This window comes from Lutra lutra, chromosome 15, assembly GCF_902655055.1.
Source record: "Lutra lutra chromosome 15, mLutLut1.2, whole genome shotgun sequence".
NCBI classification, from domain to species: domain Eukaryota; kingdom Metazoa; phylum Chordata; class Mammalia; order Carnivora; family Mustelidae; genus Lutra; species Lutra lutra.
Window position 1 is genome coordinate 28,973,514 of NC_062292.1, and position 26,377 is coordinate 28,999,890.

The window sequence follows — 26,377 nt, forward strand, 5'->3', positions numbered from 1 at the left end:
TGCAAGGGCTGCTTGCTCTCAGAAAGCAGTAGGAAATACGCCTCTCCTCCAAGGTTGCTTCCTGGAGAACCTGAACAGAAAGTACAGTCTTGGCTCCAATGTTGGCCCCTTGGAGAGGGGTGAGGGCCCCGGGCAAGAGTGAGACACCCCAGCCACCATCTCCCACAGCAATGGTCCCACCCTCACCTTCTCTGATGTTTGCAGCCGCCTGCAGGATTTAGACTGTGTCCACACCAGAGGGATGTCACCCTGAAGATGGGGGCTTACCCCTGGGGACTGGTATTTCTTCAGCGTCTCGCCGGGCCCAAGACAAGTACTTAGCCAATGTCTGCTGACGGGGACCTTGAGCACTGTCGGTGACCACGGCGGTCAGATGCGTGGATGCCCTTCCTTCTGCGGAAAGACTCACGGTTGGCTGGCGTGGGGTCCCTGGCCCCTGGGTTTGCGCCCCCTGCGGCCCTCCCTTCTCTGGGTCTTAATCTAGACCTTTTCATTGCCCTGACTGGTCAGCAGAGCACCCCGCAAATGCTTGCTGGAAGGCGTGAGCGTCAGTCCCCCCTTCTACTCTCAGCTCTGTCCTCTGCGGCACCCTCCCCAGGGCTTGGTGATCGCCCCCCCCACCCCAGCCCCTCCAATGTGAAACCCCGCACACCTGTGTCCCAGGCCTGCCACTCTTCCTGAGCCAGGACTTAGCAGCCTGGTCTCCTCCAGCACAGTCATCAGTGGGACCAGGGGCATCTGGGCCCTCTCAGCTTCTGCCCCCCTCCTCCTGCCAACCTGGAGCAGACCCCACATCCCCCAGAGGTCCAGCCCTAGAAAAAGGACCCCAGGCTGTGGCGGAGGGGTGGAGGGGAGCCTGGGCACTGCCAAGGCACATGGACATCCACTGTGGGGGGAAAGAGTTGTCCTCGCTCACTTAATGGGGTCTTGGGTCTTTCTGCCTGCTTCGGACAAACTCCCCTGGCCAGGCTGCCTGCTGGCCCAGAGAGAGCTCAGGGTCTGCTGCCCACGGGTCCCCCAGTAGTCTGGGGTGGGGGTGGGGGGACAAGGCACTCCAGCAGGGCAGGGGAGGGGGTGGGGCTCCTCTCCCTCTTGTTGTGGTGGTTCTCACCAGGGTTCCTGGAAAGTGTGAGTCTGTTCTCCTCTGGTGAGGATCGAAGGTCTGTGCCCCATTAGGTAAACCCAGCCCAGTGATGTTCCTGGGAACCAGGGCACCAACCATAGGTGGCTCTGTGGACCTACTGGGCTCTCTGGGAAGGGGACTTGGGTCAAAACTCTTATTTCATGGACTCCGTAAGCAGAGGGCCCTGGTGGCATCTCCGGTGGCATTTTGGACAGCAGCATCTGCACAGACCCGAGAAGACTGCCCCTTGCAGCTGTAGTGGGAAGTACAGTCCCTTCCAGAACTGAGTCATAGACAAGATGCCACAGGGACCAAAGGCCTGCCCACACCTCCCCTCCCCCGGCACCTCATTCCCATTAATGTCAGAGGAGAGCCGCGGGTATGGGGATACCACCCTCTTACTTCCATCAGCAATGGGGCCCCATTGCATTCAGAGCCACAGGCAAGCCAACTTCCAACTCCCACTCCAAGGTTCTACTGTCTACGGTGAGCAGTTGTGCTAGAACCATCCCGAGCCCTAGGAAACCTGATGGCCAGTCACCCTGTTGCTTTTCCACGTCTCCTCTGGCACCAACCAGCTCAACCTGGGTTCCCTAGAAACCAGGTAAAAGCTGGCTTTTATCAGGGAGAGCGATCCCAAGGGGCCCAGCATGGTGGGGGGTGGAGGGTGGTGTGTGGAACAAGGTTGGGACAAAGCAAGGGGCAGAGTCAGCAAGCGTAAGCCACTCTCCCAGTGCCCCCAGCTCTGCCTCCCACTGGCTACCCTGTCCACAGGACCTCATCTCAGGTGGGCGGCACTGCTACTCAGGTGCCCGTGTGGGTCAGCTTGGTGATGGTGAGGGCAGCAGCCGAGGCTCTGACCATGGGAACAACACAGGCCTTTGCTGGGCTCCTCTGGTCTGGGGTGCTCTGGGAACCAAGGTTGACCAGGCTTTTCCAGTAAACACCAGAGGGCAGTGCCCATCCTGCCCCCGCTGGCCAGTCCTCCATTCTGTCCCTTGCACTTCCCTGATTGATGATCTCACCCCCTTACCCAGTTGGACAGGAAGTTGGGGTCTCATCAACCTGCGAAGTCTGGGGAGGAAAGAGAAACTGGAAATAAGGAAGCTCCCTGCGGGTCTGCCCAGGGTTGGCAGGGGCGTGCCTGGGCTGTCTTCAGGCCAGGGACCCCCAAGAAAGCCTCCCAGAACCAGCTTGAAAACCGGTAGTTGGTGGGAAACCTGCTGGGGTGGGTGAGGGGAGCCAGGAGACCCAAGCCTGCCTCTGAGCTGTGGCAGGGCCCCAAGGTCACTGAGGTTCTTCACTGAAGTCTGGGGGGGTCGCTTGGCTTAACACGGTGTTTCTCACCTTTGGGGATCACAGATATGATATGCCTCAGGTAATTTAAAGGAAGCAATGAACCCTTTTCCCAGAAAAATGCCCATAAGCATACACACAAAGTTATATAGGAATTCAGGGACTCCTGGACACTCCCTTCCCCCACCAGCCACTGGATAGATCCCCAAGTGGTGGGCAGGCCTGACTTAAGAATGCTTGGTTTAGGACACCCGGGTGGCTCAGTCAGTCAAGCAGCTTTGTTCGGCCCAGGTCATGATCCCGGGCTCCTGGGATCAAGTCCCGCATCAGGCTCCTTGCTTGGTGGGGAGCCTGCTTCTCCCTCTCCCTCTGCCTGCCACTCTGCCTGCTTGTGCTCTCTCTCTCTCTCTCTCTCTCTGTCAAATAAATAAATAAAATCTTAAAGAAAAAAAAAAAAAGAAAAAGAATGCTTGATTTGTCACAGCCCTTCCCGGTAGGGGAACGCTCCCCAACCCCCTCCCTGCAAGGGCGTCTCTGTCATCAGAGGCTAGCCTGGCAGCTGTCCCCTTTTTCCCCCTCCCTTAACGATCCAGACTTCTGAAAGGCATCACCTTAGAACTACGGCCCACCTATTTTTGTAAATAAATCTTTATTGGAAATAGCCATGCACTTTTTTATGTACTGTCTACAGCTGCTTTCACACCACAACATCAGAGCTGAGTAGGTGCCCGAGGCATTCCGTGGACGCAAAGCCTGAAATACTCACTGTCTGCCCTTTTATGGGAAAGTCCTCCAATCCCTACCTCACGCCAACCACAGCCATGGAAAGAATGACTCCCTACCTGGCACCATGCTAAGGGATTCATGACTGTTAGTGCAATTTTTATAAGAACTCTGAAGCTGCTTTAACCCCATTTGTACATGAGAAAACAGAGACACAGAGAGGGTGAGGAACTTATTTAAGAACACACAGCTGGTAAGCGACCGACTCAAGCCTTTTCCACGACCCCATGCAACTGAGTCTCCCCACCGAGCAGCAGGGTAGGTGCAGGCACACGGCTGCATCGCAGGATTTTGGGAGTGGCCTGTGGTCAAGCCATGGGTCCTGGTGACTAGAAACCTGACAAGGCCCAGTCCATGTTGGTCCCAAGCATGGCCCTCAGGGGGGTGAGGGCTGAGCTGCAGAGCCCAGGCTCTGGCTCTGGCCCCCACAACAGGCAGGACCCGGAATTCCACCAGCCTGAGAGGATTTGAGCTGGGGGTATGACGGCCTGGCTCAGGAGCTCTCTGGGAAGCACTGTCTATTCTAGACTCCAGGTGACCCTGTAAGCGAGCACGACCCCCCCGCAGCCTCCCTTCCCCCAGAGACCCTTGTACACAGACATACAGAGTCATTATTGTCCCCTGACACCCCCCACGGACTGCCAGTTTGCAGGCCAGCTCACACGCCCTTCCAGTGAAAGACAGAAGCTGCATCCTGTTCTCACAGACACCAAGACACATGTGCATGTCCTTTCTCTCTTTGCCACCACGGCCGAGGCCAGCCCCTGGTCGTTTGCGTGCCAGGCACAGATGGGCCCGAGCAGGGAGGCGGGAGCAGAAAATCCAGCAAGAAGAGAGATTTCACACCTCAGCTGGATGTGAAGGCTTGCAGTTCTGGGTTTTTTTCAACAAGAAAAAAACTAGTCTGATATAATACTGACAGTAAAAACATGAGATGGGAAGCGCTTCCCCCAGCACAAATTTATTTTCTCACAGTTCTGGAAGCTGGATGTCCAAGCTCAAGGTCTGGCAGGTTGGTTTCTGGGGAGGGCCCATTCCAGGCTTCCTACTGATTGCCCAAGGCCAAGGGCGAGCTCTGCCACGGCCAGCTCATGCAGGGGCCCCCACCCGTCTGAGCAGGGTGCTCCACTATACCCTCACGTGGCCAGCTCTGCTCCAGACACAGTCCCACTGCACGATGGGGTGGCGGTGGGGAGGGGGGGACGGGACACAAGGCAGCCCCCGCTCCTGTTGTGCACTAACATGGCAGACTGTTTCCAGCTCCACCTTCCATCCGGAACCTTCCAAACTTGTGAATGAGTAAAGAGCAGTTTGGGGCTGTGGGGGTGGGGGAGTGCATCACTCAGCTCTGTGGTTTTCAATGTGGCGACACGTATTTGGGTTATTTTAAAAATAGTTTCTGCAAATCATGGGCAAACAGTATCTCACTGGGACAATTTGCTGTCGGCAGCAACCCTGTTTTACTTCAATGGAAAACAAGTGCCCAATTTTAGTCATGCTTTCTGAGCACACGTGCTGGAGGGAAGTCAGGCCTGCCGCCCACAGAGGCGGCTGCACGGCTGTGGGGGAAAGGGCCCCCTTCTGGACAGCCTTGAGCAGGACAGCCCTCCCGGAGGAAAGGAAGAGGGGCAGGAGTTCATTCACGGGACAGGTCACTCTGCGGCCTTGTCCAGGCCCCCCAGAAATGCCCCCAGAACATCCCCCAGAATTTCCCTCACCTTCCTGGCTACCCCCAGACTGTGGTGTCTCGGTCCTGCAGGGACACAGTGGCCTTGGCAATGACATCGGAGTCCCCGACAGCCAGCGCACACACCATACCTCCCAACCCTCACCACTGGCGGGTGTGCATATGGTTGGTGCCATTACCTGTGTGGTGTAAATTCAGAGACAGGAGCAAGGTCATGCTGCTGGCGGAACCAGAGTCGGGATCAGAGCCCCAGTGTGAGGCTGGTGTGGGTGGACCAGTGAGTGGGCTTGTGCCCAGCACTGGGAAGAGGGTCACGTTGGGGGTGGCAGCACAGGGCAGGGCACCTGACCCCCAAGAGGGACGAGGACCCTTCAGAGAGGCTTTGCAGAGGAGGTGTCCCCCAAGGTCAGTTTATCCAGAATTATCCAGAAGGGCTGAGGGGTAGAGGGAATCACATGCTGCAGGCACTAGTAGGATGCAGGGTCTGCCATCGCTGCAGGTGGTCAGAGGAGGCTCCGTGTGGGGTCCCTGTGGATGTGAGGCTGGAGGGGTGGACAGGGCCCCCCCACAGACCAGGGTGCCAGGGTGGGGCATGCAGCTGTCCTCAAAGGCTCTCCCAGCAGGGCACGAGTAGGGGGCATGTGGGGGGAACCCCCTGGCAGCCAACAGCCTGGGGGAGGGTGAGACTCAGTGAGGAGGCTTGGCCAGAGGAGCACAAGGTCAGGCCGTGGGCTGCAAGGGTGTGAAGGGGTTTGTGGGTACCCCTCTGTGCTGGCTATGGCTGTATGGGGGGGGGACACCAGGGGACACCCAGTCTGAGCCGCTGTAGGCTGGGGCGGGGGCTGGGGCAGGAGAGATTAGCTCCCAACTGCCAGCCGGCTAGAGGGGACAGCCCCACGGGAAGGTTGGGGGAGGACGGATGGGCAGCCTGGAGTCCCAGAGTGAGTCCCCAGGAGCCCAAGTGGGACAGTGCTCACAGTACCCCATTCAGTGACAGAGTCAACTTCAGAGTCCTGCGAGCCGTTTTCCTTTCTCTCTTAGTTATCGTTTTCTGTGTCTTCAAACTATTCTCCACCGGCATGCTTTCGGATCAGAACTCTGTGCATGTGTAAGGAAGGAGTGGGGTCCAGCCACTCCAGTGTTCTCCCCATATCCTCCCACACTCCTGCTCAGCCAGCTCGCAGGCCCCTTTCCTCATCCCCAGCGTGCAGGGTGCTGACCCTCCATGCTGCACCCCTACACACACACACACACAAACACACACACACACACACACACACACACACTCCTTGACAACCAAAATGTGTACGCTGGGATTCCTCCATCAGAATAGGACACGTCTGGAAGCCAGGCCTCCTGAGTGGTGGTGGAAAGGGCCACAGGTGTTTCCTGAGCAGAAGAGAAGGGGAGGTGGATGGCAGACAGGCTGATTGTCCTGAGGGGGACAGAGAGCACTTCCCACACCCCTGTCTTATCCTCTGTCCTGAGTTCTGGCGAGATCCGCAGGGACTAACAAGTACAAGTGGCTGTAAAGTAGGGCATGGCCCAGGCAACGTGTCTCTGAGAGTTCTTCACATCCTGCAGAGGACTGTGGGGAGAAGTTGGGGAGCCCCGGTCTTGGGGGACTTTCACGGAAATTTGTGACCATTTACCTGGAAGATGGTGGAGGATTTCACAGAAAAGGTAGACGGTAGAGGGCGCCATGCTCCTGAGATTTTGTAGTTCGTCAGAAGAGCTGCCGTCCATTTAGAAAGTAATTTTCAGCCAACAAATACACTTTTATTTCAACAACTTTTTTTAATCTTCCAAAATGTTTTAATGAATATATATAGCTATTGTGGTGGAAAAGATATATTTACTAGCTCAAGTTCACCGAATCGAATTCTGCAAAATCCAGGGGACCACCTGGGTCTGGAGGAGGATAGAGGGCGCATCATTGGCAAGGAGTGAATCTGAAAGCAATCTGGGGAGGCGAGTCTTGGGCTGGAGGGTGTCCCCTTCTCCACCGGTACAGGAGTCTCCAATCCAGACTCCTGTCAGCTGGAGAAAGAGTCTGAGATGGACTCTGACCGCACGCTTGGGGTGGCCCCCTCCACAGCACAAGCCACCCCAATTCCCACAGCTCCAGGCCCTGGGAAATCTTTGCAGTTTGGTGACCCCGAGCCACAGCATCAATGAGGACCGGCACACAGCTCTCCCCATTTCTGCAAGGTGCAGCTCAGTTGTGGCTGCCAGCCCTGCCCCCAAATGACCTGGGGCCCTACGGGGCCCCATTGAAGGATGCCCCTGGGGTCTCACAAGGAAGCCAGGGCAAAGCTCATACGTGAAATGCTTTCACTGAAATTGCGAGATGTTTTGGAAATCCTGTCGAGCCTCCAATTCCACCACCTTTCCTGAGGCTTGGCTGTTCATCTTCTTCCAAATGTTTGCTCTCTTTCTGTCTGGCTGGCTTCTCTGAGACCTAAAATTCTTTGAGCCCATAGGCGTGTTAGCTCATGCTTATTTGCATGGCTAAGTAACCAACACTTCGGACGGGCAAGAAGCCAATGGAAACAAATCCTGTTTCTATAGTAGGTACAGAGAGGACTCTGCAGAAAATAGTTTCCATTTTCGGGAGAAGGGGGCAGGTGTGTTCATTTGGCAACTGACCGCTCCTAATTCCACCTTTCCTGTGCGGCGAAGTGTGCCTGGAGCGGGGCCAGGTGGCACAAGAGATATAAAGCTATTCTAGGACCTGGCACCGTCTGGGGGAGCACTTCATGTCTGAGAACCCCGGTTCCCTCTGCGAAGAGACTTAGGGCCTGGTCCTTGCTTGGTGGGCAGCCCAGCAGGGCTGGATAGCAGGACACCACCAAGGGGCCAGAATGGTGGAAAAATGCCCCCCAGGGCTTTGCGATGCCAACCTCAGAGTTTGGTTTTGGCATGGGCTCAGAGTGGACGCTCGGTCTCGGTCCTGGGACTTTCTAATGTTCTAACCAAAGAGCAACTCCCAGCGTGCTGCAGGGGTCCTGGCTGTCCCTGCATGTTCCTCGGGCATCCACGCCTGCCATCAGGGTGATGGGAGGAGAAAGGATTTCTACATGTGTGCTAACCTGTTCTGGAACTCTTTATATGGAAAAAAAAAGTTTTAATTTGCACTGTTGTGCAAGTATATAATTTTTTTTTTTTTAGTTTTGTTTATTTTTAAGTCATCGCAGGGCCCAAACTCACAACCTGGAGATGAAGAGCCACCAACCAAGCCGGGTGCCCCTACAATTTTTTCTTTAAATACTGTGCCCCATTACAGGAGGGGGCAGGTGGAGAGGGAAGGTGGGAGGCCGGGACTGGGGAGGAAAGCTGGCAATGTCTAAGGGCCCAGTCCCTCGCTGGTCACCTGTGGATAGCAAGTGCACGCGTGCCCAGGTCTGGTGCGTGCCCATGTGGGTGTGTTTGTCATGTGCAAAAGCCGGGACTGTGTCATCGAAGACAGAGGGTCAGAGGAGACTCTCTGGAGCAAAGATAGCTTTAGGGCTTTTTGCTATTAGCGAGAGCAGTTCTCTTTGAACCAGTTTGTGGATAGGAAGGGAGGAGCACAGGAGGCAGGAGGGCGGGGAGCACAGAGGGCGGGTGGTGGGAGGGGCAAGGTGAAGACTGGCCTCCGGGAGGCAGGACTGAGACCTTCTCTGCATCTCCGCACGCTGGTATCTTGTCTGGCGTCTCCAAGAGGCAGGAACCGTGGCAAGGGATGCCTTCAGGATTATAAACTACAGCCCCAGGACCGAAGAGGACAATCCCCAAGGTCTCAGGAAAGCTCTCCATCTTCGCAGGCTCACTCGGTGAGCGGGATGAGCTACTGGCTGGGCTGGGATGGGGTGAGTCGAGCCACAGGCAGCATCCCCCCAGCAAAGCAGAGGGATGGAGGGTAGAGCAAGCGAGAGCAGTCTGTCTCTCCCCCGGGGTGAGAGGGTACCCCAGGGGTGCTATTCTTGAGCTCAGCCAGGATTTGAATGGGGGGGGTGAGAGCAGGTGCAGATCCTGGGGACCCCCAATGCTCAAAGCAGTGACACGGGTTTCTTGGTGATAAAATCCATTCATCCCACCTCAGCTTCTTTGAAAGATCCCGGATATGTTTTGAGGTTCCCCAGAAGCCAAGAGTAGAGGCAAGACCCCCAGCCCCTGCCCTCTGGGCTCCCCTTCCTGACCCAGAACCTCAGGAGATGTGGACAGCATCCAAATGCTCTCGAAGGGCTTATTTCCTCCACCAATGACACTCCCAGTTTTGAAAGTTTCTTTGCCTGACATGAAAATCCCCACAGCTCTGACGGGAAAGACAGCTGCAGGCTCCTGCTGGTCCGGTAACTCCCCACAGAGCCAGCTTCTGGGGGCCTGAACCCAGGGTGGGATGAGGAGGCCCTCCCCCTCTCCAGGGCCAGCCAGGCCTGCAGGTCTGTCTCGAGGGGCCCTGGGCCCAGGCTATCCAGCCGCCCCGAGCCGTGAACCCACACCCCTTTCACACGAGCGGCCCTCACGCTGTCTCCTCTTTCTCTGGGGCTCCCCTCTTCTCCTCAGTAACTCCTGGCTTCTGTCACTATGTGAGAAGCCTTTAGCGACCCGGCTGGAGGGTCTTCTCTGAAGACCATGACCAGTCCATGGACCCAACTGCGGCCCTCCAGGCACCTCCCCCGCAGGAGGAGACAGGCAGGTCTGAGCCTGTCCCTGAGCCTGGGGTTCTGGGGAGTAGATGCCCAACGTCCCCCCACCCCCGGAAGGGGCACTTCTGCGGCCACACAGCCTGCGGAAAGCATTCCTTGTCAGACAGCGTTCCCACCATGATCTGAGTCTCTGGATCAAGAAAGGGCCCCCTGGGGTACACCTCTCTGCAGACTGAGGCTTCTAGAACGTGGCGTAGTGCACCCCTGACTTGCGGGCGTGAGGACGGCCCAGGGAGGCTGTCTCCTCGGCTCACAGATTTCATCTGGTTGGATTACCGCCTCCTGTCAGGAGCTCTCAGCTCCCCCGTGCTCATCTGATCTAGCCACTGTCTTCATCCACGGATTCCACAAACTCTGCGGGTCCCGGCCCGTTAGCAAATGCCAGCCGGGCCGAGGACTGAGCCCCGCACCTCCCTCCCAACTCCCTTGAGGTCCGCCAGTTACAGCCAATCTGCTCCTTGCAAGTCCTCCTAACAGAGTCCTAACGCTTCCACCTGCTTCCCTCCCAGCTGGTCCACGGTGGAGCTGGAGGGGAGACTCTGCCCCGCATTCCTGGTAAACCCGGGAGGGGGGGGCCCTGATGCCTGAGGGGGCAGATTCCCACCTGCAGAGGGATATGATCGCCGAACATGGGGGTCCCCAGGAGACCCCGGGGAAGGACATTCTTCGTGCTGAGACCACTGTACAAGCAGATGTCACAGAGAGAGGACGTAAGTCAAGGTCCAACCACCTGGAAAAAAGAGCACACGGGGGGCTTTGAGAAGCCACCAGAAAGGTCACATGAATGTTTATTACATAGAAAAGAGGGAAAGGAAAAGTTCCTAAAGCCGTATTTCCAGGATTTAAAAAAACACAAACTTGGAATGCCAAAGAGATGCCATGCTTTGTATATTTATAATCAGAATATAAACATGTACACGGAGATATGTACACACAGGTTTAGACGGTCATGCACGCTGTTTCCCATTACACGGATGACCACGGGGCTTGAGCTGGGACTTCTGAAGCTGGTGGGGCGCCGGGGAGGTCGGGACCCTGCCCTGCGCCTCCAGGGGCTGTGAGGACCTGGCCAGTGGCAGTCGGGAGGGGGCACTCGTGGGGGCTGGGTTCTGAGGGTGCGGGGAAGGCCAAGCCACAGACTGGCCTAGGCCCCAGACTGCAAGTCTGGAAGCTTCTCTAGGTCCCCAGCTGGAGAATTTCTTCCTCTTGTATAACCAATGGAGGCTCCAGTCACTGGGATGGGCTGAAGAACCCCTTGGCCGGCGAGGATCCCAGGGGCAGCGGCTGGGGGTGGGGGGTGACCCCCATGGGTCTGGACAGAGGTAAAATGAGGAAGCCCTGGGAGGTTTGGGGGAGGATCTTGGCAGAGAACAAGAGAAATGGATAGCGATTCTTTCAACAGGAGGGAGAGAAACCCAAAGTCACTCACGTATTGAAAACTATAAATCACAGCACAACACTCATCCAAATATAAATTCAGCTAATATGCACAGAATCAGTGTTTTTTTTTTTTAATGTACTTTGTTTTCAAAAATTTGGCACCATTTACAATGGCACGTTTACCTTAGCCCGTGCAAAGGGCCAGACAAGTGTTCCCATGGCACGCCCTGGTCACTTATGGCCACTGCCGACAGCTCCCTGGTTGGGATACTAGCCAGATGCTCACCCAGAAAGTGGGGTGGGTATGACCTTGCCTGTCTCTCCTCACTGCTTCACATCCTGAGGCCAGGGCGGGGGGGCGGGGGGGACGGTGGGGAGGACTATCTGCAGCCACAGAGGAGCCCAGAAAGGGATCATGGTCCCCTCCTCTCTGGGAGACCCATGTCGTTCCTCCCACGAAGGCCAGCCGGATTTGGTGCCTGAGGGTGTGGAGCCATGGACCTTGGGAGGAAGGGCTCCAGGCACAGGGGCCCTTCGGGATCAAGGGAACTGTGTGCTTCTGGGCCCTGTGTTGGGTGATGAGGACAAGTGCCACCTGCCAGGACCCACGCTGGAGGGACGGCTCCTGGGCAGTGTGAGGGAACTCTCTGTGGATGTCAAGGTCCCAAACTTGAGTCCTGCCCTCACCCAGCAGCTGGAAGGGCTGTGAACATGCATTGGCGGGGGGCGGAGGGGAGTACATACACATGTGTAAGGGAGTATGCATATGTCTGTGCTTCTGCCTGCCTAGGGTGCCAGTGGCCTGGCCTGGGGGTGGCTGGCATGCTGGCAAATCCAGGCAGGCAGGGACAGAACTGGGGATTAAGTCCAGAGATACAACTTGTACTGGAAACTCAGGACACCTGCAAAGATGGCCCTGTCATCCGCCTGCCTGTGCGACACAATCAGGAGGGGAGAGAGTGCAGTGTCTGTCACTAGGAAGAGTCCCGGCTCCCGTGTGGCCATTTCCCAGTCCATGGGGCCCGTGGCCTCAACCTCTGCCTCTGCGGGGCCCTGGGGCCATCCTCCAAGGCCTCTGCTCTGACAGAAACGGGACTGGCATTGGCTGCCTGGCGTACAGATGGTCCCGCTGAGGCACAAAACGGGAGGAGAGAAAGCACTGAGCTGGAATTCGCCCTAGTGTTTGGGGCGTGGGGCTCCCCATCAGCACAGGGATTAGATTAGGGCAGATTGGCAAGTCGTGCCGTGCTTGCATGCCTTCGTGTCCCGCGGACGTTCGAAAGTTCTCAGAGCCCAACAGGTGAGAATCGCGGGACCCCAACCAGCACCCCCGGCTCAGGCAGCCCCCAGCCTCCCCTCCCAAAGCCCGGCCTCCTGCCTCCGCTCACCTTGCTGTTCCACACTTGTGTGGCGGGAAGGGCAGGTGAGGCGGCCCTGGAGCTGCCCCCTGGAAGCCCCCCTCAGGCCCCAGCAGGCCCGCTGAGTGCTTGCTGCACACACAAAGGAACACAGGGCCCCGCCTGCAAGAGCTACCTGGCGCCAGCCTGGGGGACCCCTGAGTAGAAGGAGCCCTGGCTCCGTTCAGCCTCAGACGGGTTCATGGAGAGCAGCTCACACAGCACCCCCGCCCCTGCAAGGTCCCAGTCTCTGGGGACAGTCAACGCGGCTGGGGAACCTCTGAGGGTGCCCATCCGCCTCCAGTCCCTCTGTTGAAAGCCTCCCAAACCAACCAACCACAGGAGCCAACAAGGGCCTGCGCCATCCACCAGGGGACACATCAAGGTCAGTCATCCCTAAGCCAATTCCATAGGCCCAGGCAACCGGCATCACCACCGCAGAAAACCTTCCAGCTCATGAAGGCCTCTGGGCTGGGGGCAGGATGGGGCCCCACATCGGACCCGCCCCATGCTGGCCCCATCCCACCCCCCAAGTGTCCTTCGCAAACTCGCCCCCATCTGCACAGGGATGGGGTTCACTAAAGAAAACATAGTAGATTTGGGGGGTGGTTTAAAAAGCTGGGCTGGTGCAGAAGGACCACCTCTGTGGATCCCGGGCTTCCTCCTCCAGCACCTCAGGACTCTGGAAGGCGTCCTCTGGGGCCTCGGGGCTCAGTGTTCGGTTTTCCTGAGGTCCCTGTCCTTCCTGGGGAAATTCGGACTGCGTGGCTTCCTCGACCCTCTTGAGTTCGTGTGCTCCCCACTGCTCCTCGGTCCTCGTGGCGTCTGCACAAGGCTGAAGTCCCCGCCAAGCCTCTGGGACGTGGGGGGTCAGAGGGCTGGGAGCAATCCTCTGCCCGCTCCCACTCCTGCTCTGGGCTGTGGGTTGGCAGACTGCCCAGGACAGTGTGTGGTGGAGCCGTCCAGTCCTTGCTGAGGAGGCTTTTCCTGTCACCTGCTCCTTCCGCGTGGCAAGGCCATCCAGAGGCCCCTCTGGCCCAGAGATCCCATCCCCTCTGCAGCAAGGCTTTGCCACAGGCCATGAGCTGCGTGTTCGGGGCCTTGTTCTCCCAACGCCTCTGCTCTGCCCTCTGGAACTTCTGCATACTCACGTCCCCCCTGCCAGGATTGTTGGTAAGGGTCATAGGCGGTCCAAGGAGCCACAACGAGCCTGGCAAGGGCCCAACACCTAGAGGCTGTCCTTGTCATCGGGGCTGACACGTGGTTCGGGGGTGGCAGAGGGAAGGCACCCTTCTACAGGACCCTTCCTCACCTCCCCTGTCCCTCATCTCAGCTGGTGACACCAAGGCCACAGTCTCATGTAGAGAGCTGCTGTCTCGAGCCGCTCTCCCGCGCAGCTGTTCTCACAGACTGGGGGTTCAGAGGACCGGGGTGCCCCCATCCTCACACACATCAGCTCCACGGGAAGGGCTTCCTCCAGAGGCTGACATCCCCTCGAGTTCGGAAGCAGCTGGCAGCCGAAGGGAGCTGTCCTTCCAAGCCCACAAACCCCTGTATTACCCATCCCACACCGGGGTTCACTCAAGAAACCCCCACCCGGGTCTGGATCACCACTAAGCACGCCCCATAAATTGCTCTCTCTTCTGTCCCCCTCAGCAGCCACCCAAGCAAGGAATGCAAGATCCTTGCTTCCACCGTGGGGGCTGCGCCCGAGGCCCATGGTCCCTCCCTGTGGTCCCTTCAAGCATGTGGGGGCTGAAGGCAGCAGGGTGCTGCTCCTCCGACCTGGTTACAGGGGAGGCTCCCACACTGACACAGCCTCCTGGGGGCCACCAGCAGCCACCTGCTGTCTACCGGGCAGGGGATGCCATCTTCACACTCTAAAAGGCTCTGGCTTTCTGGATGAAACCAAAGCTGGTCCCACGCCTTGAAAACACACAGGATTCCAAGCACAAAAGAAGCAGCAGCGGCAGCAGAGGCCTGGCTGGGGTCCAGAGGGAAGAGGGGCAGGAAGAAAGACACAGCCAGCTGTTCAGAGAGTGCAGCCGAGCTCCGGGCAGGGGATTTGGGTCTCCACAGTGGCCCAGAGCTACCCAACCCACAGGGAGCCCAAGGCCCACGTCCCTGGCAGGACGAGAATCAGAAAGCCCAGCGGGGGAGGTGAGTGGGCTTAGGGAGCAAGGAGGCCTGTCCAGCGGGGACCCAGAGGAAGGGTCCACTAAACCCTGCCCCTGCCTGCAGCTCTGGGGCAGGCTCCCCAAGCACACCCACCCAGCGACAGGAAAAGGCCAGACTCCCCCGGAGTCTAAGGGGTTCTGTAAACAGCTTTGGGCCAGTCCCCCAGTTTCACCATTCCCATGTTAGGAAGCAAATGAAAACAGACGTGTAGACATCCATCGTGACTTTGCCTCTCTCTTCACTTCAGAGCAATCCCCAACCTGCAGTGGCCCCAACACCTCCCGTGAGTCCCTCCCCCACCAGGGTCCAACTCCCCAACAACCACGCAGGCAGGCGCTGTGAAGGCCCCCACGACCCCTTTGCAAAGGGAGGAATCCCCGCGTGACCCCAGCAGGAGTCCCAGGCCCTGCAAAAGGGATTTTCAGAAACAAGTCCGCCACCCCAGACAATTTTTTTTTCAATTCTAAATCCCCCAAAAGCTCTCGAATGCTAAGTTTTCTTCCATAACTTATTTAGGCCAAGATCTGACCTGAACCAAGCAAGCTGAGGCTATTCATGGTTTTTATTAATCCCAATTAGTCTGACTTTTCACAGGGTTCTCTGCAAAATCAGTCATGCGCTTGGCAGTCGGGAGGTGCCCCGGACTGCAGGGGTGTTAGGAAACGCATGGTAAATGGGTCTTACTCCATCTCAGATACACGTTTTCTGAACTCGGAGACCCATCCAGCCCCAAGGATTTTAGGAGGACTATGGACCAGGCGTGGTATTCTGTATAATGTGAAGGCTCAGCAGGCCTGTGCTCGCCCACACCTGCACTGGGGAGCCTGCGTCTGCACACTTGGCAAGCCGTTTTGCCCAGGGATGGAGTCGCCAGCCGCCGTCTAGGGAAACAAAGGTCAAAACACACCCAGGCCCAGAGATTTCAGTGGCGAGGAGCAGGGGTGGGTGAACGGTAGGCTTCAGTAAGGAAGCGCAGGGCCAGGAGAGACTTTTGGGGACCCATCCCCAGGCAGCCCTGGGATGGCGGTGGGCACAGCAGACCTTTCCACACTGGACTGAGTGCTCACTCCTGCCCTGGCTCACTCCTGCCCTGGCACGGCCCCAGGGAGACCAAACACTCAGATGGGGGCTGGGGACCCAGAGGAAGGGTCCACTAAACCCTGCCCCTGCCTGGCAGCTCTGGGGCACCCTGGCAGGGGGCAGGGAGACGTGCAGGGCAGGGGCAAGCCGAGCATCCCAGCCTCGCTGTCCTTGATCCCGCCCCCCACTCCCCACCCTCCACCCACCTGAGATGCTCTGGGGGCCTGCGTCTTTCTGGAGCAGGGGGAGGGGCTGGCAGCCTCGCAGCCTGCCAAGAACAGCAGATGCGTTTTCAAAATAAATAATGTTTTTTTAAATCCCCCTCTTCCACTCCAACCCCGGGAGATGGCAGAAGAGCAAGTGAGGTCCCAGTGCCCGCTGCAGCCTGGCGCAGCCCTCATGGGACCACCCTGGAATTCTTGGCAGTGCCTTCGACTCACAGCTGCTGTGGGATGCCCTGCTCCTTGTAGCCTGTGTGGAAGAAGAAGAGGAGAGACAATGAGATGCGCACTTCCTACAGGATTTCTCCAGGAGGTGCCTGTCAACTGCAATATGGTCATGAAATGTTATTCACACTAAAGTGTGAATGGCTGCTATACTCAGGGTCCACCTTTTCTGGAGGGCATGGGCTTTTTAACCAGAACAGAAAGATGCAGGGAGAACTGTGGAACTTCGGGTTTAGTGGGGTTATGGGACAGGAGGGCATCCGGGATAGGGGGTGGGGGACACGGTGATCGACATGCCCCGAAACCACTGCCCAGGAGACTGCCGGGTGGGCCTCCATCCCCGAGTGCCAGGCACCTGGGACGTGTGGACAGAGAGGAGGACGGAAAGAAAAACAGCAAGACAGGACACAGAAGACCGTCACCATGTGTCTGTTCAATCAGCCGGACGTCTGGGACACAGACAAACATGACCGAGGACTCTGAGCCCTTAAAACACTGTTGACCGTCACAAGACCACTGGGGAAACTGAGCCACTGAAACATTTACGGATGAAGTTAGGAGTTTGGGATTGGCGAAATGCCTCCCACCCCACTGAGAGCTGGCAACTTAGCCCCAGAGGAGTTTCTGAGGACCTAACGGTTGTTTTCTCTCATTATTTACCAAATTATTCACCAATTTTAAGTCCGAATCATATGCGGGAAATGCAGAAAAAAGATGACGTCACAGATGACACAGGAGTGACCATGTGTTGTTGAAGCCACTGCAGGCCCCGAGGGTCTCAGTGTGCTAGGCCCCAGACTTCTGTCTACACTTCAACACTTTCCACACTACAGCTAGAAATCCCACCAAACAAAAACACAAAGAGGATATACAGAAGCACAAAAATAAAAGAAAATAGATAAAAATAAAAAACAAGACGAAAGCCCGGCGGCCCGCTGGGGTGAACGTGTTGGGGAGGGTGGTGCGCAGCGGGGCGGCAGCCCAGGCTGGGGGCCCCGCGCCCACCAGCAGACTCACCTTGGGAAACTTGGGGGCAACACAGGGATGTGAGGCCGCAGGAGGGAGAGGAGGAAAAGAGAAAAAGAAAACAGGGTGAAAACAGAGACCAGAGGGACTGGCGGAAGTCTAAAAAGCATCAGGATGTGTAAGCGCTCTGCCCGGGCCCTGAGGACCGGCAGGTGGGTGCTGGGGCAGGGGCGTGTGGCCGGAGCTCTCCCCATCCCAGGTTCATAGCCTGCAGCCCCACAACTCAGCCGAGCCCACTCCTCCCCTGGGGCCACCTGCTGACCCTCACTCTGGGCTCACCCCCAACTGCCTGGAGAAGCCAGCCGCAGGCCCCCAAGGGGCTCAGTGTGCTAGGTGCACCTGCAGGGGGACGGCTGCGGGACATGCTCAGGAGGTTAAGATGCTCCCTCCCGGCCCCAGCCGGGCTCTGTGTGGTCACCCCGTATAGAGACAGGAGTCCTGTACATACAACCTAATGCCTGGGGACAGACAGGCAAACAGATCTCCTTCTGCAGATACCCCGATGGACCGGCAGAGACGCCGAAGTCCCGTGTGGAGAACACGCAGATGGGTAAGCAGACGGTGTCGTGTTGGGGTGGACATGGGGCAGAGAGCGTGGGGAACTACCCCGTATTTCTCCACCCTCGACCAGGACAGACTGTGGTGGGCTCGTTGTTATTATCAACAGAGTGGCTTGCTTATGTCCCGGACTTTAACGTCTGCTGAGGTCTGGAATTCCCTGCTCGCCCTCTCAGCGGCTTTTCTGGACGGAGTATGTGTTGATGAGCCCCTGGCCAGTGCTGTGTGGAAGGTCATCCTCGGGGCGCCTGGGGGCTCAGTCGTTAAGTATCTGCCTTCCGCTCAAGTCATGATCCTAGGGTCCTGGGATAAAGACCCCCTGCTCAGCGGGGAGTCTGCTTCTCCCTCTTCCTCTGCCTGGCACTCCCCCTACTTGTGTTCTCTCTGTCTCTCTCTCTCTCTCTCTCTCTCTCAAATAAATAAGTAAAACCTTTTTTTTTTTTTAATCATCCTCTACTGTTCCAGCTGAGAGGTTTCCTTCATTTTTGCGGCAAGGGGCTGAAGTGAACCCAGAAAGAACGGCCCACATCCAACTATCGGTTAGGACAGAAGAGTCCCTTGTTGGACGTCCTGGCAAAGTCACCACCCACCGCGGGACGTGTGTGCTCCGCCGTCCCTCAGAGCCACCCCAGCCTGCAGCGGCCTCTCAACAGCAGTGATTACACACCCTTCCGGGGCAGGTTTACTTTCTGGAACGAGTCACCCCTGCCAAGATATATGGCTGAGTCCGGCGGGCGGCCCAGCCGGGGGGCAGGGGTGAGGTGCGGTGGGTTTTCTCCTACAGCCAAGCCTGAAAAGTCTAGTGCAAAAAAACCAGCATCCCCGGAGCCAGCGTGCAGACATCCAAGAAGCTGAGTGGCCACAGCGAATGCCCGGGGCCCGGGGGCGGGGTGGGAACCCGGCTTCTCACACCAAGCATCCTGGCTGCACTCTCAGCGCCAGCCACAGGGCCAGGCTTTCTGGCTGAGCCCACAGTCTGGGGTGATACAAAGAGAGGAAGAGGAAGAGGCCCCATCTGACTCGTCGGGGTCCATGCTTCCTAGTCTAGGACCTAATGGGGGGGCCCTTCCAGTTATCTCTAAGACACAGACCCTGTGGTGTTTAAAACCCCTAGGTTTTAAGGGAGACCAAGATAAAAACAACCAGAAAGCTCTAGGAACAAGGCGCGCGTTCGCTGAAAGGGGGATGGGTGACGCAGGTGCGTTCCACTTGAGGGGAAAGTCTCCTGTGCCCAAGCGCTGGGCCAGACACTGGGGTCACGCGGGAGGAAGCCATCAAAGGGGTCAGGCCTCGTTCAGGGTCAGGCCTTCTGACTACGGCTGAGGACGTGTCCCACAGCAAGGCCCCCAGGTCCCAAATGGGAAAGGGTCAGGAGGCAGCAGGCCATCGCACAGGCCCCCAGGGAAGCCTCGGGCTCTGCAGTCCCTGGTCCCGGGCACAGGGCGAGGCGCCCATGGCAGGCCTACCTGGGTCTCTGACTCTTCTGCCTGCTCCCCTCCCACGGTCCTGGTCCTCCCTGAGAGCCTCCCTGTGCCTGCCCTGAGAGCAGCCCTCTGCAGCCTAGCCCTCCCCGGGGCCAACCCACCCACCCCCGGAGCTCCTGGCCAGGCCTGCTGGTCCCCTCCTGTTCTTCTGGCTGGCCCCCGCCTCCCAGGGTCTGCCACTGCCTCCCGGACCTCTGTTGCTGGATGTCCTGCTTCCAGGTGGCCAGTCTGCCCAATCAACTGGCTCCAGGGGACCCCAGTTGGGCTCCAGGGCCTGCATTTTTTTCTGGCCTGTGGCTTGACTGGTCACTGACCGGAGGCCTGGCCTGGCCTGGCAGTTGTGTGTGCCCTGCCTCCCCTGAGGACCCTGAACCCAGAGGGAGTCAGCTACAGGTCATTCTAGATCGTTCTAGCTCAGTCCCCATAACTCCCATCCACCCTCTGGCACTGACAGGCCAGCCCAGGAGGGGCTTTGTTGCACCGGACACCAGGAGTTGCCTGGGGCCTGAAGAGAGGGCAACGCCGTGCCTGAGGGGATGCGGTCCCTGCCCGTGGGAGTCCACGGCGGCGTGGACAGAACGTGTGAAAACGCCAGCCACGTGCAGTGTCTGCTCTAAGAGCTTAAGGTTACTTCACAGATGTTATGTCCATCCGGTGAGCTCTGTAACGTTAGGCACTTTCTCAAAACAGTTTTGTGTCTGACTCAAGTTTGTGCTAAATGACGGGCGAAGGTGCCCTCAAGAAGGAGCCACACTTAGGTCAAAGGAAGGAGAAAACTGTGCTGTTTGGCTATAAAAACTGAACACAACAACACAACAACCCACAGTTACAGGGCTTCCCGTGGGCAGGGAGGCCACATGGGTTCTCCTTCTTTCTGGAAACTGGGACCACCAGGCACACGGACCGCACCCCGGCTACCCAGGGTGGTCCGGGGCTGTTCCCTCAACAAGGAGGATGCCCAAGGTGTTTGAGCTGATCAGAAGCTCCATCCTGTCTCGTTCACACCTTCGGGCTCAGGACTCCCTGCAGGCATGGGGCTGGGCATGCGGAGGGTCAGGGTCAGGAACAGGGGAAGGGTCCCCTCTGCCAGGCAGCTGCAGACTCCCATAACCAGCACACAGGTGTGCCTTCCTGAGCGCCCGGCCCCGGGGAGAAGGAGACCTCCCGGCAAGGTGCTACCCCTGGCCGGGACCACACCGCCCAGACCATCCAGCACCGGCCCCTCCTCCAGCCCAGCCCCCGACGCACAGGTGGCTACTCACTGGCGAGGATGACCATGTCCATGCCCCAGAAGATGCTCATGATCCAGCCCACCATGACGATGGCCGTGAGGGTCTGGATGAGGGCCGCTGCGATGTTGAGCCAGAAGACACAGCATACATGCCTGTCCGGGAGGTCAGTGCGGGCTCCGCACAGCACCGCGAAGGCTGAGACAAATGTGCCTGTGAGAGGCCGGAGGGGACAGCCTTCTGAGTGCACTGGGGGTAACAGCCACATGCATGCTCCCGGCCAGCCAGGGGCCCCGCTATCCAACGCCACCCCCAGGGAGCTAGGAGAGGGGTGGCCCGTGTCCAGCTCCTTCCCACTCAGACCCGGCTCACCTCTGGTCCCTATGCTGGGGGAGCCGAGGCACCAGCCCTGGGATGTGTGGGCCCAGGCCCAGCACAGTCCTGGGGCCCAGCACAGTCCTAGGGCCATGATAAGCCATCCCTGCCATGTGGGAGCCACAGTGCAGCCCCCTGTGAGGACAGTGAACAGCCTGGGGAAAGGACATCCACCTTGTGTGGCAGAAGTTGTAAAGGTCTAGCAGCTGGGAGGTAGGAACCAGAGTCCCTGGGGGGACACGGAAGCCACCCACGGAGGCAAATTCAGGAAGTGACCCCCAGCACACTCACTAATTGCAAAGGGACAGGAGCAGAGACCCCAGGTTCCTGCAGGGTGGAGAAGGCGTAGGCCGGTGCCCGTGTTTAGAGACCCATCTCCGACGGGGTTCCCCTAGAAACCCCAGACCTGCAAAGGGAGGGACAGGGGGCCCAAGACTTGCTGAATATCCACAAGCCTCAAAGCAACGTAGCATGTGTGTCCAGGTCCCTTAGCCAGCAGGACTTTCCAGATCCCTGCACGTGCTAGTGCTGCACTTAGTGACATCTTCCTGGAGCCAGGCTCTCTCCTCCGTGGGCTCTGAGCCCTGCGGCCACCCTGCAGAAAAGCTAGTCCGCTCCTCACCCCCCGTCCGTACCGGTCTCCCATGCTGCTCCCGGACAGACTGTCCCTAGAGCTAGCACTTGACCCCCCAGTCCAGAGCCCACCCCCCAACACCTCCTTTACAGGTTCTCACCCTCTAGGTCACTGGCTCCCCACCCTAATCTCCAGACACTGGACACCCAGAGACGGTCTCCCAGAGAGGGTCTCCCAGCCACGTGTGACCAGAGGGCAGGAAGGAACATGTGCCGAGGCAGGCAGGCAAGCTGATTACCCCCAGGGCAAAGCCTGTGCCTGCTATGGACGGTTTCTCTGGTCCACAGAGGCAAGAGGATGAATTCCTGGCCGAGGCTGAGGGTAGCTCCTGGCCCCTCCCAAATGGAGAGTCTGGGGAAGTGAGAGTTGCCCAGAGCAGCCTCCTACCCTCACCCAGACAAGGGATGAGACAGCCCCATCTGCCCAGAAGAGCTCCTGTGTGCGCTCGATCTCTCTCTCTCTCAAATAAGTAATTTTTTAAAAGATATACAGAGAGCTACAATAAGCAAACAAATATCATATTGGCAAAAAACAGACCAGTGGAACAGAACTGAGAGCCTGGAAATAAACCCAGGGATGTACAGTCAACTAGTCTTTGACAAGGATGCTGAACAGGAGAGAAGATGGTCTCTTGATCAGTGGTGCCGGGATAACTGGATATTCACATGCGAAACAATGGAGCTGGACCCCGACCTCACACCACTCACAAAAATTAACCCGACGTGGATCAAAGACTTAAATTTAAGACCTGAAACCACGGAATTTCTGGAAGGAAAGACAGAGACAAAGCTCCCCTGACGTGGGTCCTAGTGATGGTTTCTCAGATGTGATACCTAAAGTTCAAGCAACTGAAGCAAAAAATAAACACGTGGGACAACCTTCTGCAGAGCAAAGGAAACCATCCACAGAGTGAAAAGACAACCCGTGGAATGGGAGAAAATATCTGCAAACCGTGTGTTTGATAACAGGTTAATCCCCAAAATACAGAGAGAATTCATCCAACTCAGTAGCAGAAAAACCACCCAATTAAAACATGGGCAAAGGACCTGAACAGATGCTTCTCCAAAGAAGACACCCAGACGGCCAACAGACACATGAGAAGATGCTCAGGGAAATGCCAATCAAAACCACGAGATGTTACCTCCCACCCATCAGAATGGCCACCATCAAAAGACACAGACGAGAGATACCCAGTGTTGTCGAGGATGCGGAGGAAAAGGAACCCTCGTGCTCTGCTGCTGGGATTGTAAATGGGTGCAGCCATTTACAGCATGGATGGTCCTCAAAAAATGAAACACACAACGACAATATGGTCCAGCAATCCTGTTCTGGGGAAAATGAAAACATTAATTCAAAGAGATATCTGCTTCCCAAGTTCACTGCAGCATTATTTACAGTAGCCAAGACATGTCTACGGATGGAGGGATGGATAGAGACATCGTGGTGCATGTGTGCACAATGGAATATTATTCAGCCATAAAAACCGAGGAAACCCTACCACTCGTGACATGATGCCTTCATCTCGCTAAGTGAGATAAGCCAGATGGAGAAAGGCAAACACTGCAGGATCTCACTGATATGTGGGATCTCAAACAAAAACAACAAACAAACTCAAGAAAAGAGATCAGACGTGTGGTTATAGGGGGATGGAAGAGCTGGAGGAGGGGGGGTCAGAGGGTCCAAACCCCAAGTGCAAGGGAAGGAAGCACCAGGGGGTGTCTCGTAGCCCCTTAGAGGGACTTGGAGGGACGGAAAAATCCTGAGTTCTCACCACATGGAGACAAGGGCTTTGTGTCTTTGTGTCGTATCTGTAGGAGCAACTGGATGCTAGCAGAGCCTCCCGTGCTGATCACTTCACAGCAGACGTCCGCCAAACCATCACGCTGCACGCCTCAACCTCAAACCTCAGTGGGTCTCAACGACTTCTCAGGAAAGCTGAAAACAAGGCAGATGCCCAAGTCCCACCTAATCCAAATTTAGATCCCTGGGCGGGAGGCGGGGCGGGGGCGGGGGGCAAGAATATACATTTCTAGGAAAGTTCCTCCCTCCACACAAATGCCCACTCAAGGGTGAGGAGGAAGCGGCCCCTCCATGTTACCAGCACAGAGCAGGGAGACTTGGGAGCCGAAGGTGGTTCTCCTCTCACACCCACGGACAGCCGGGCCAGCGACGCAGAGCAGGGCTGGACCCTCCTTTCTGGGGGCTGTGGCTAGCTGGGGTCTCTCAGCGGCTCACCCAGACACCTGACCCGGTGCCTGCCCTGCGGAACCCCCAGATGGGTGAGGAAGCTCCTTATCCCCACCTGACGGAGGAGGAAGGGGCTAGGGGTGCACCCCAGTTTACAGAGGAGGGGATGATGGAGATGATATTTGAACCCAGCCTCCTCCCCTGGGGAGAGAGAGGTTGCTGTGGGTGTAGGACCGGTGACCTGGGCAGGGGTGGCAGGCTGCTGAGGCACTAGCCAGGGGCTCTGAATGCCCAGAGAAGGTACTCGTGATCTCTGTCAAATAAATAAAATCTTAAAAAAAAAAAAAATTAGAATCCCCAGCTAGCCCAGCAGTTTCACTTCCGGGTCTGTGAAACAGAAAGCAGAGCCTTGGCAAGCTCTGTGCACCCCCACATTCACAGCAGTGTTGTTCCTAATGGCTAAAGCATGAGAGCACCCCGAGTGCCGACAGGTGGACGAGAGGATGAACAAAAGATGGTGTATACACACACCAGAATGTTCTTCAGCCCACAAAAGTAAGGAGATCCTGACCCCTGCCACCGCCAGGATGACCCTTGAGGACATTATGCCGAGTGAAAGAAGCCAGTCACAAAAACGATACTTCATGATTCCGTCTATGCGAGGCGCCCGAGGGGTCGCATTCATAGGGACAGAGAGTAGGAGGGTGATGGCCAGGGGCTGGGAGGGGGAGGGATGGGGACCTAGAGTTTCATGGGGACAGAGTTTCCGTTTCGCAAGACAGTTATTCTGGAGATGGATGCTGAAGGTGGCGGCAGGACAGGGCAAGTGGACTTCACACCCATTTCTTGTTACGCATATGTTACCACAATAAAAAAAAAAATGCAATACGTAAGTAAAGAAACATCATCCTTTATGATTTTCAAAAGACCCCTGAGCACCTCCACCTCCTCCGGCCAGAGTCATCCTCGGGAAGCCATGGAGCAGTGGGGCCCCGACCTGTGGCCGGAACGCCAGCCTGCCTGCCCACGTCCGTTCGGCTGAGCCACATGAAGTGCCCATCTCTGCGGGTCAGGCTACGGCTCGGCCTGCTGCGTAGACAGACACTGGGGGCCTGAGAAACTCCGTCCCTGAGCTCCAAGCTCTCAGTTACAAAGCCATCTGGTCCATCAACCGTCAAAAGACGGACCCTCACCAGAATCCCCTCACCAGAACCCCCTCGCCAGAATCCCCAAACTGAATAGAGGGCGCCGGGCATCTACACACACCTGTCCGCCCGCCAAGGGGAGAGGACAGCTCGACGCACCGGCTGCTCTGCGGACACATGGCGCCTCACAACATGGCGACGCCAGCAAAGATCCAGGCCTGTCTGCTGGGAGGAGACGGGCCTGCCCATGGTGTGTTCAAAAGAGGAGACAAACTTGGGGCACCTGGGTGGCTCGGTTGGTTGAGCGTCTGACTGTTAGTTTCAGCTCAGGTTGTGATCTCACCATCATGGGATCAAGCCCCACATCAGGCTCGGAGCTCAGCAGAGTCTGCTTCAGATTCTCTCCCTCTCCCTCCCGTTCACTGCCCCTCAAATACATAAAATCTTTTGAAGGAAGGAAGGAGGGAGGGAAGGAAGGAAGGAAAAGAAAGAAGGAAAGAAAGGAAAGGGAAGGGAAGGAAAGTAGGGAGGAAGGAAGGAAGGGAGAGAGAGAAAGAAAGAAAGAAAATGAAAGGAGGGAAGGAAGGGAGGGAAGGGAGGGAGGGAAAGAAAGGGGGGCACACTTACAGGTGTGAGTTGGGGGGGACTTCTGGTCACCCCTTTCCTTCGCACACATGGACATGCTCAGCGTAACTCTGGGACGCGCACAGAAACACAAGCACCTTGTACCCTGAGTGATTTGTACAACATGTATATGTACAGATGTTACCAGCAGCTGCATTCACTTCGATAAATTAAACATCAATTAATATTAATTAGGATCAATAATTTCACTAAGTAGGAAATGTTGGTAACAGGTCCCTTTTGCTGTATAAGATTACACGTGCCACAGAAAGTAAGGCCTGAGTGGATGAGTTTATACTATAAAAACATCATTTTAATTTTTTCAGCAGTAAATTTAAAGAATGATTTTAGCACATTTGCATGTGAAGAGGTGTTAATTATTTCAAATGAGTCTTACCCGCTAAATAAAGAGCCCTGGCCAGCCCCGTGTTAGTTCTAATTTACCCCACTGAGCACCAACCTTGGCCCATGCCAGGTCCAGGACAGAGCCCAATCAGGCAGGTTCGGGGGGGCACCCCCAGCTCGGGAGCTTGGGCTCCGGTGGGCATCCCACGGTCACGAAAGGAACAGTGACAAATTCTGTTTGGTTGATTCGGGTAGAATTTCACAGAGGAGTACGTGATGGTGGGGAAAGGTCTGGAAGCAGACGGAGATGGTCCAGGGAAGAAAGAAAGGGAGAGGATCCCAGACATGACCAAGCGAGTCTGTCCGGTGGCCCAGAGGGTGGCACAGGGCAGCTGGGCACATAGAGGGGAGCGAGGAAAACAAGGCTGGCTCCTGCTTCGGTAAAAAATAATAATAATAATAATAACAATAATAATAATAATAATAAATTGGGGTGTGTGGGTGGCTCAGTCAGTGAAGCATCTGACTTGATTTTGGCTCAGGTTGTGATTCCAGGGTCGTGAGATCGAGTCCCGCATCGGGCTCGAAGCTGCATATGGAGCCTGCTCAGGATTCTCTCTCCTTCTGCCCCTCCTCCTCTCTAACAAATTAATAAATATATAATAAAGAAAAATAAACCACCTTCATAAATTAAAAGAATGGGGCCAAG

At 56.7% G+C, this 26,377-nt stretch overlaps 1 protein-coding gene across 3 annotated transcripts in view; it reads right to left on the minus strand.

Annotated features, from left to right (window-relative positions):
* Positions 1–26,377, minus strand: part of STUM (stum, mechanosensory transduction mediator homolog) — a 71,698-nt gene that overhangs the window by 7,361 nt on the left and 37,960 nt on the right. Inside the window, exons 2-5 of one of the 3 annotated variants that reach the window (XR_007122941.1) lie at positions 20,392–20,571; positions 17,079–17,087; positions 14,629–16,086; positions 9,697–9,710 (exon numbers count right to left, since the gene is read on the minus strand). Coding sequence is in view for 1 of the 3 variants with exons in the window: in XM_047703833.1 (XP_047559789.1) it covers positions 16,052–16,086; positions 17,079–17,087; positions 20,392–20,571 (224 nt within the window). In the remaining 2 variants the exon portion in view is untranslated. Of the gene's footprint in view, positions 1–9,696; positions 9,711–14,621; positions 16,087–17,078; positions 17,088–20,391; positions 20,572–26,377 lie in introns of those variants that run through there. The other 2 variants (XR_007122942.1, XM_047703833.1) reach the window with 2 other exon arrangements.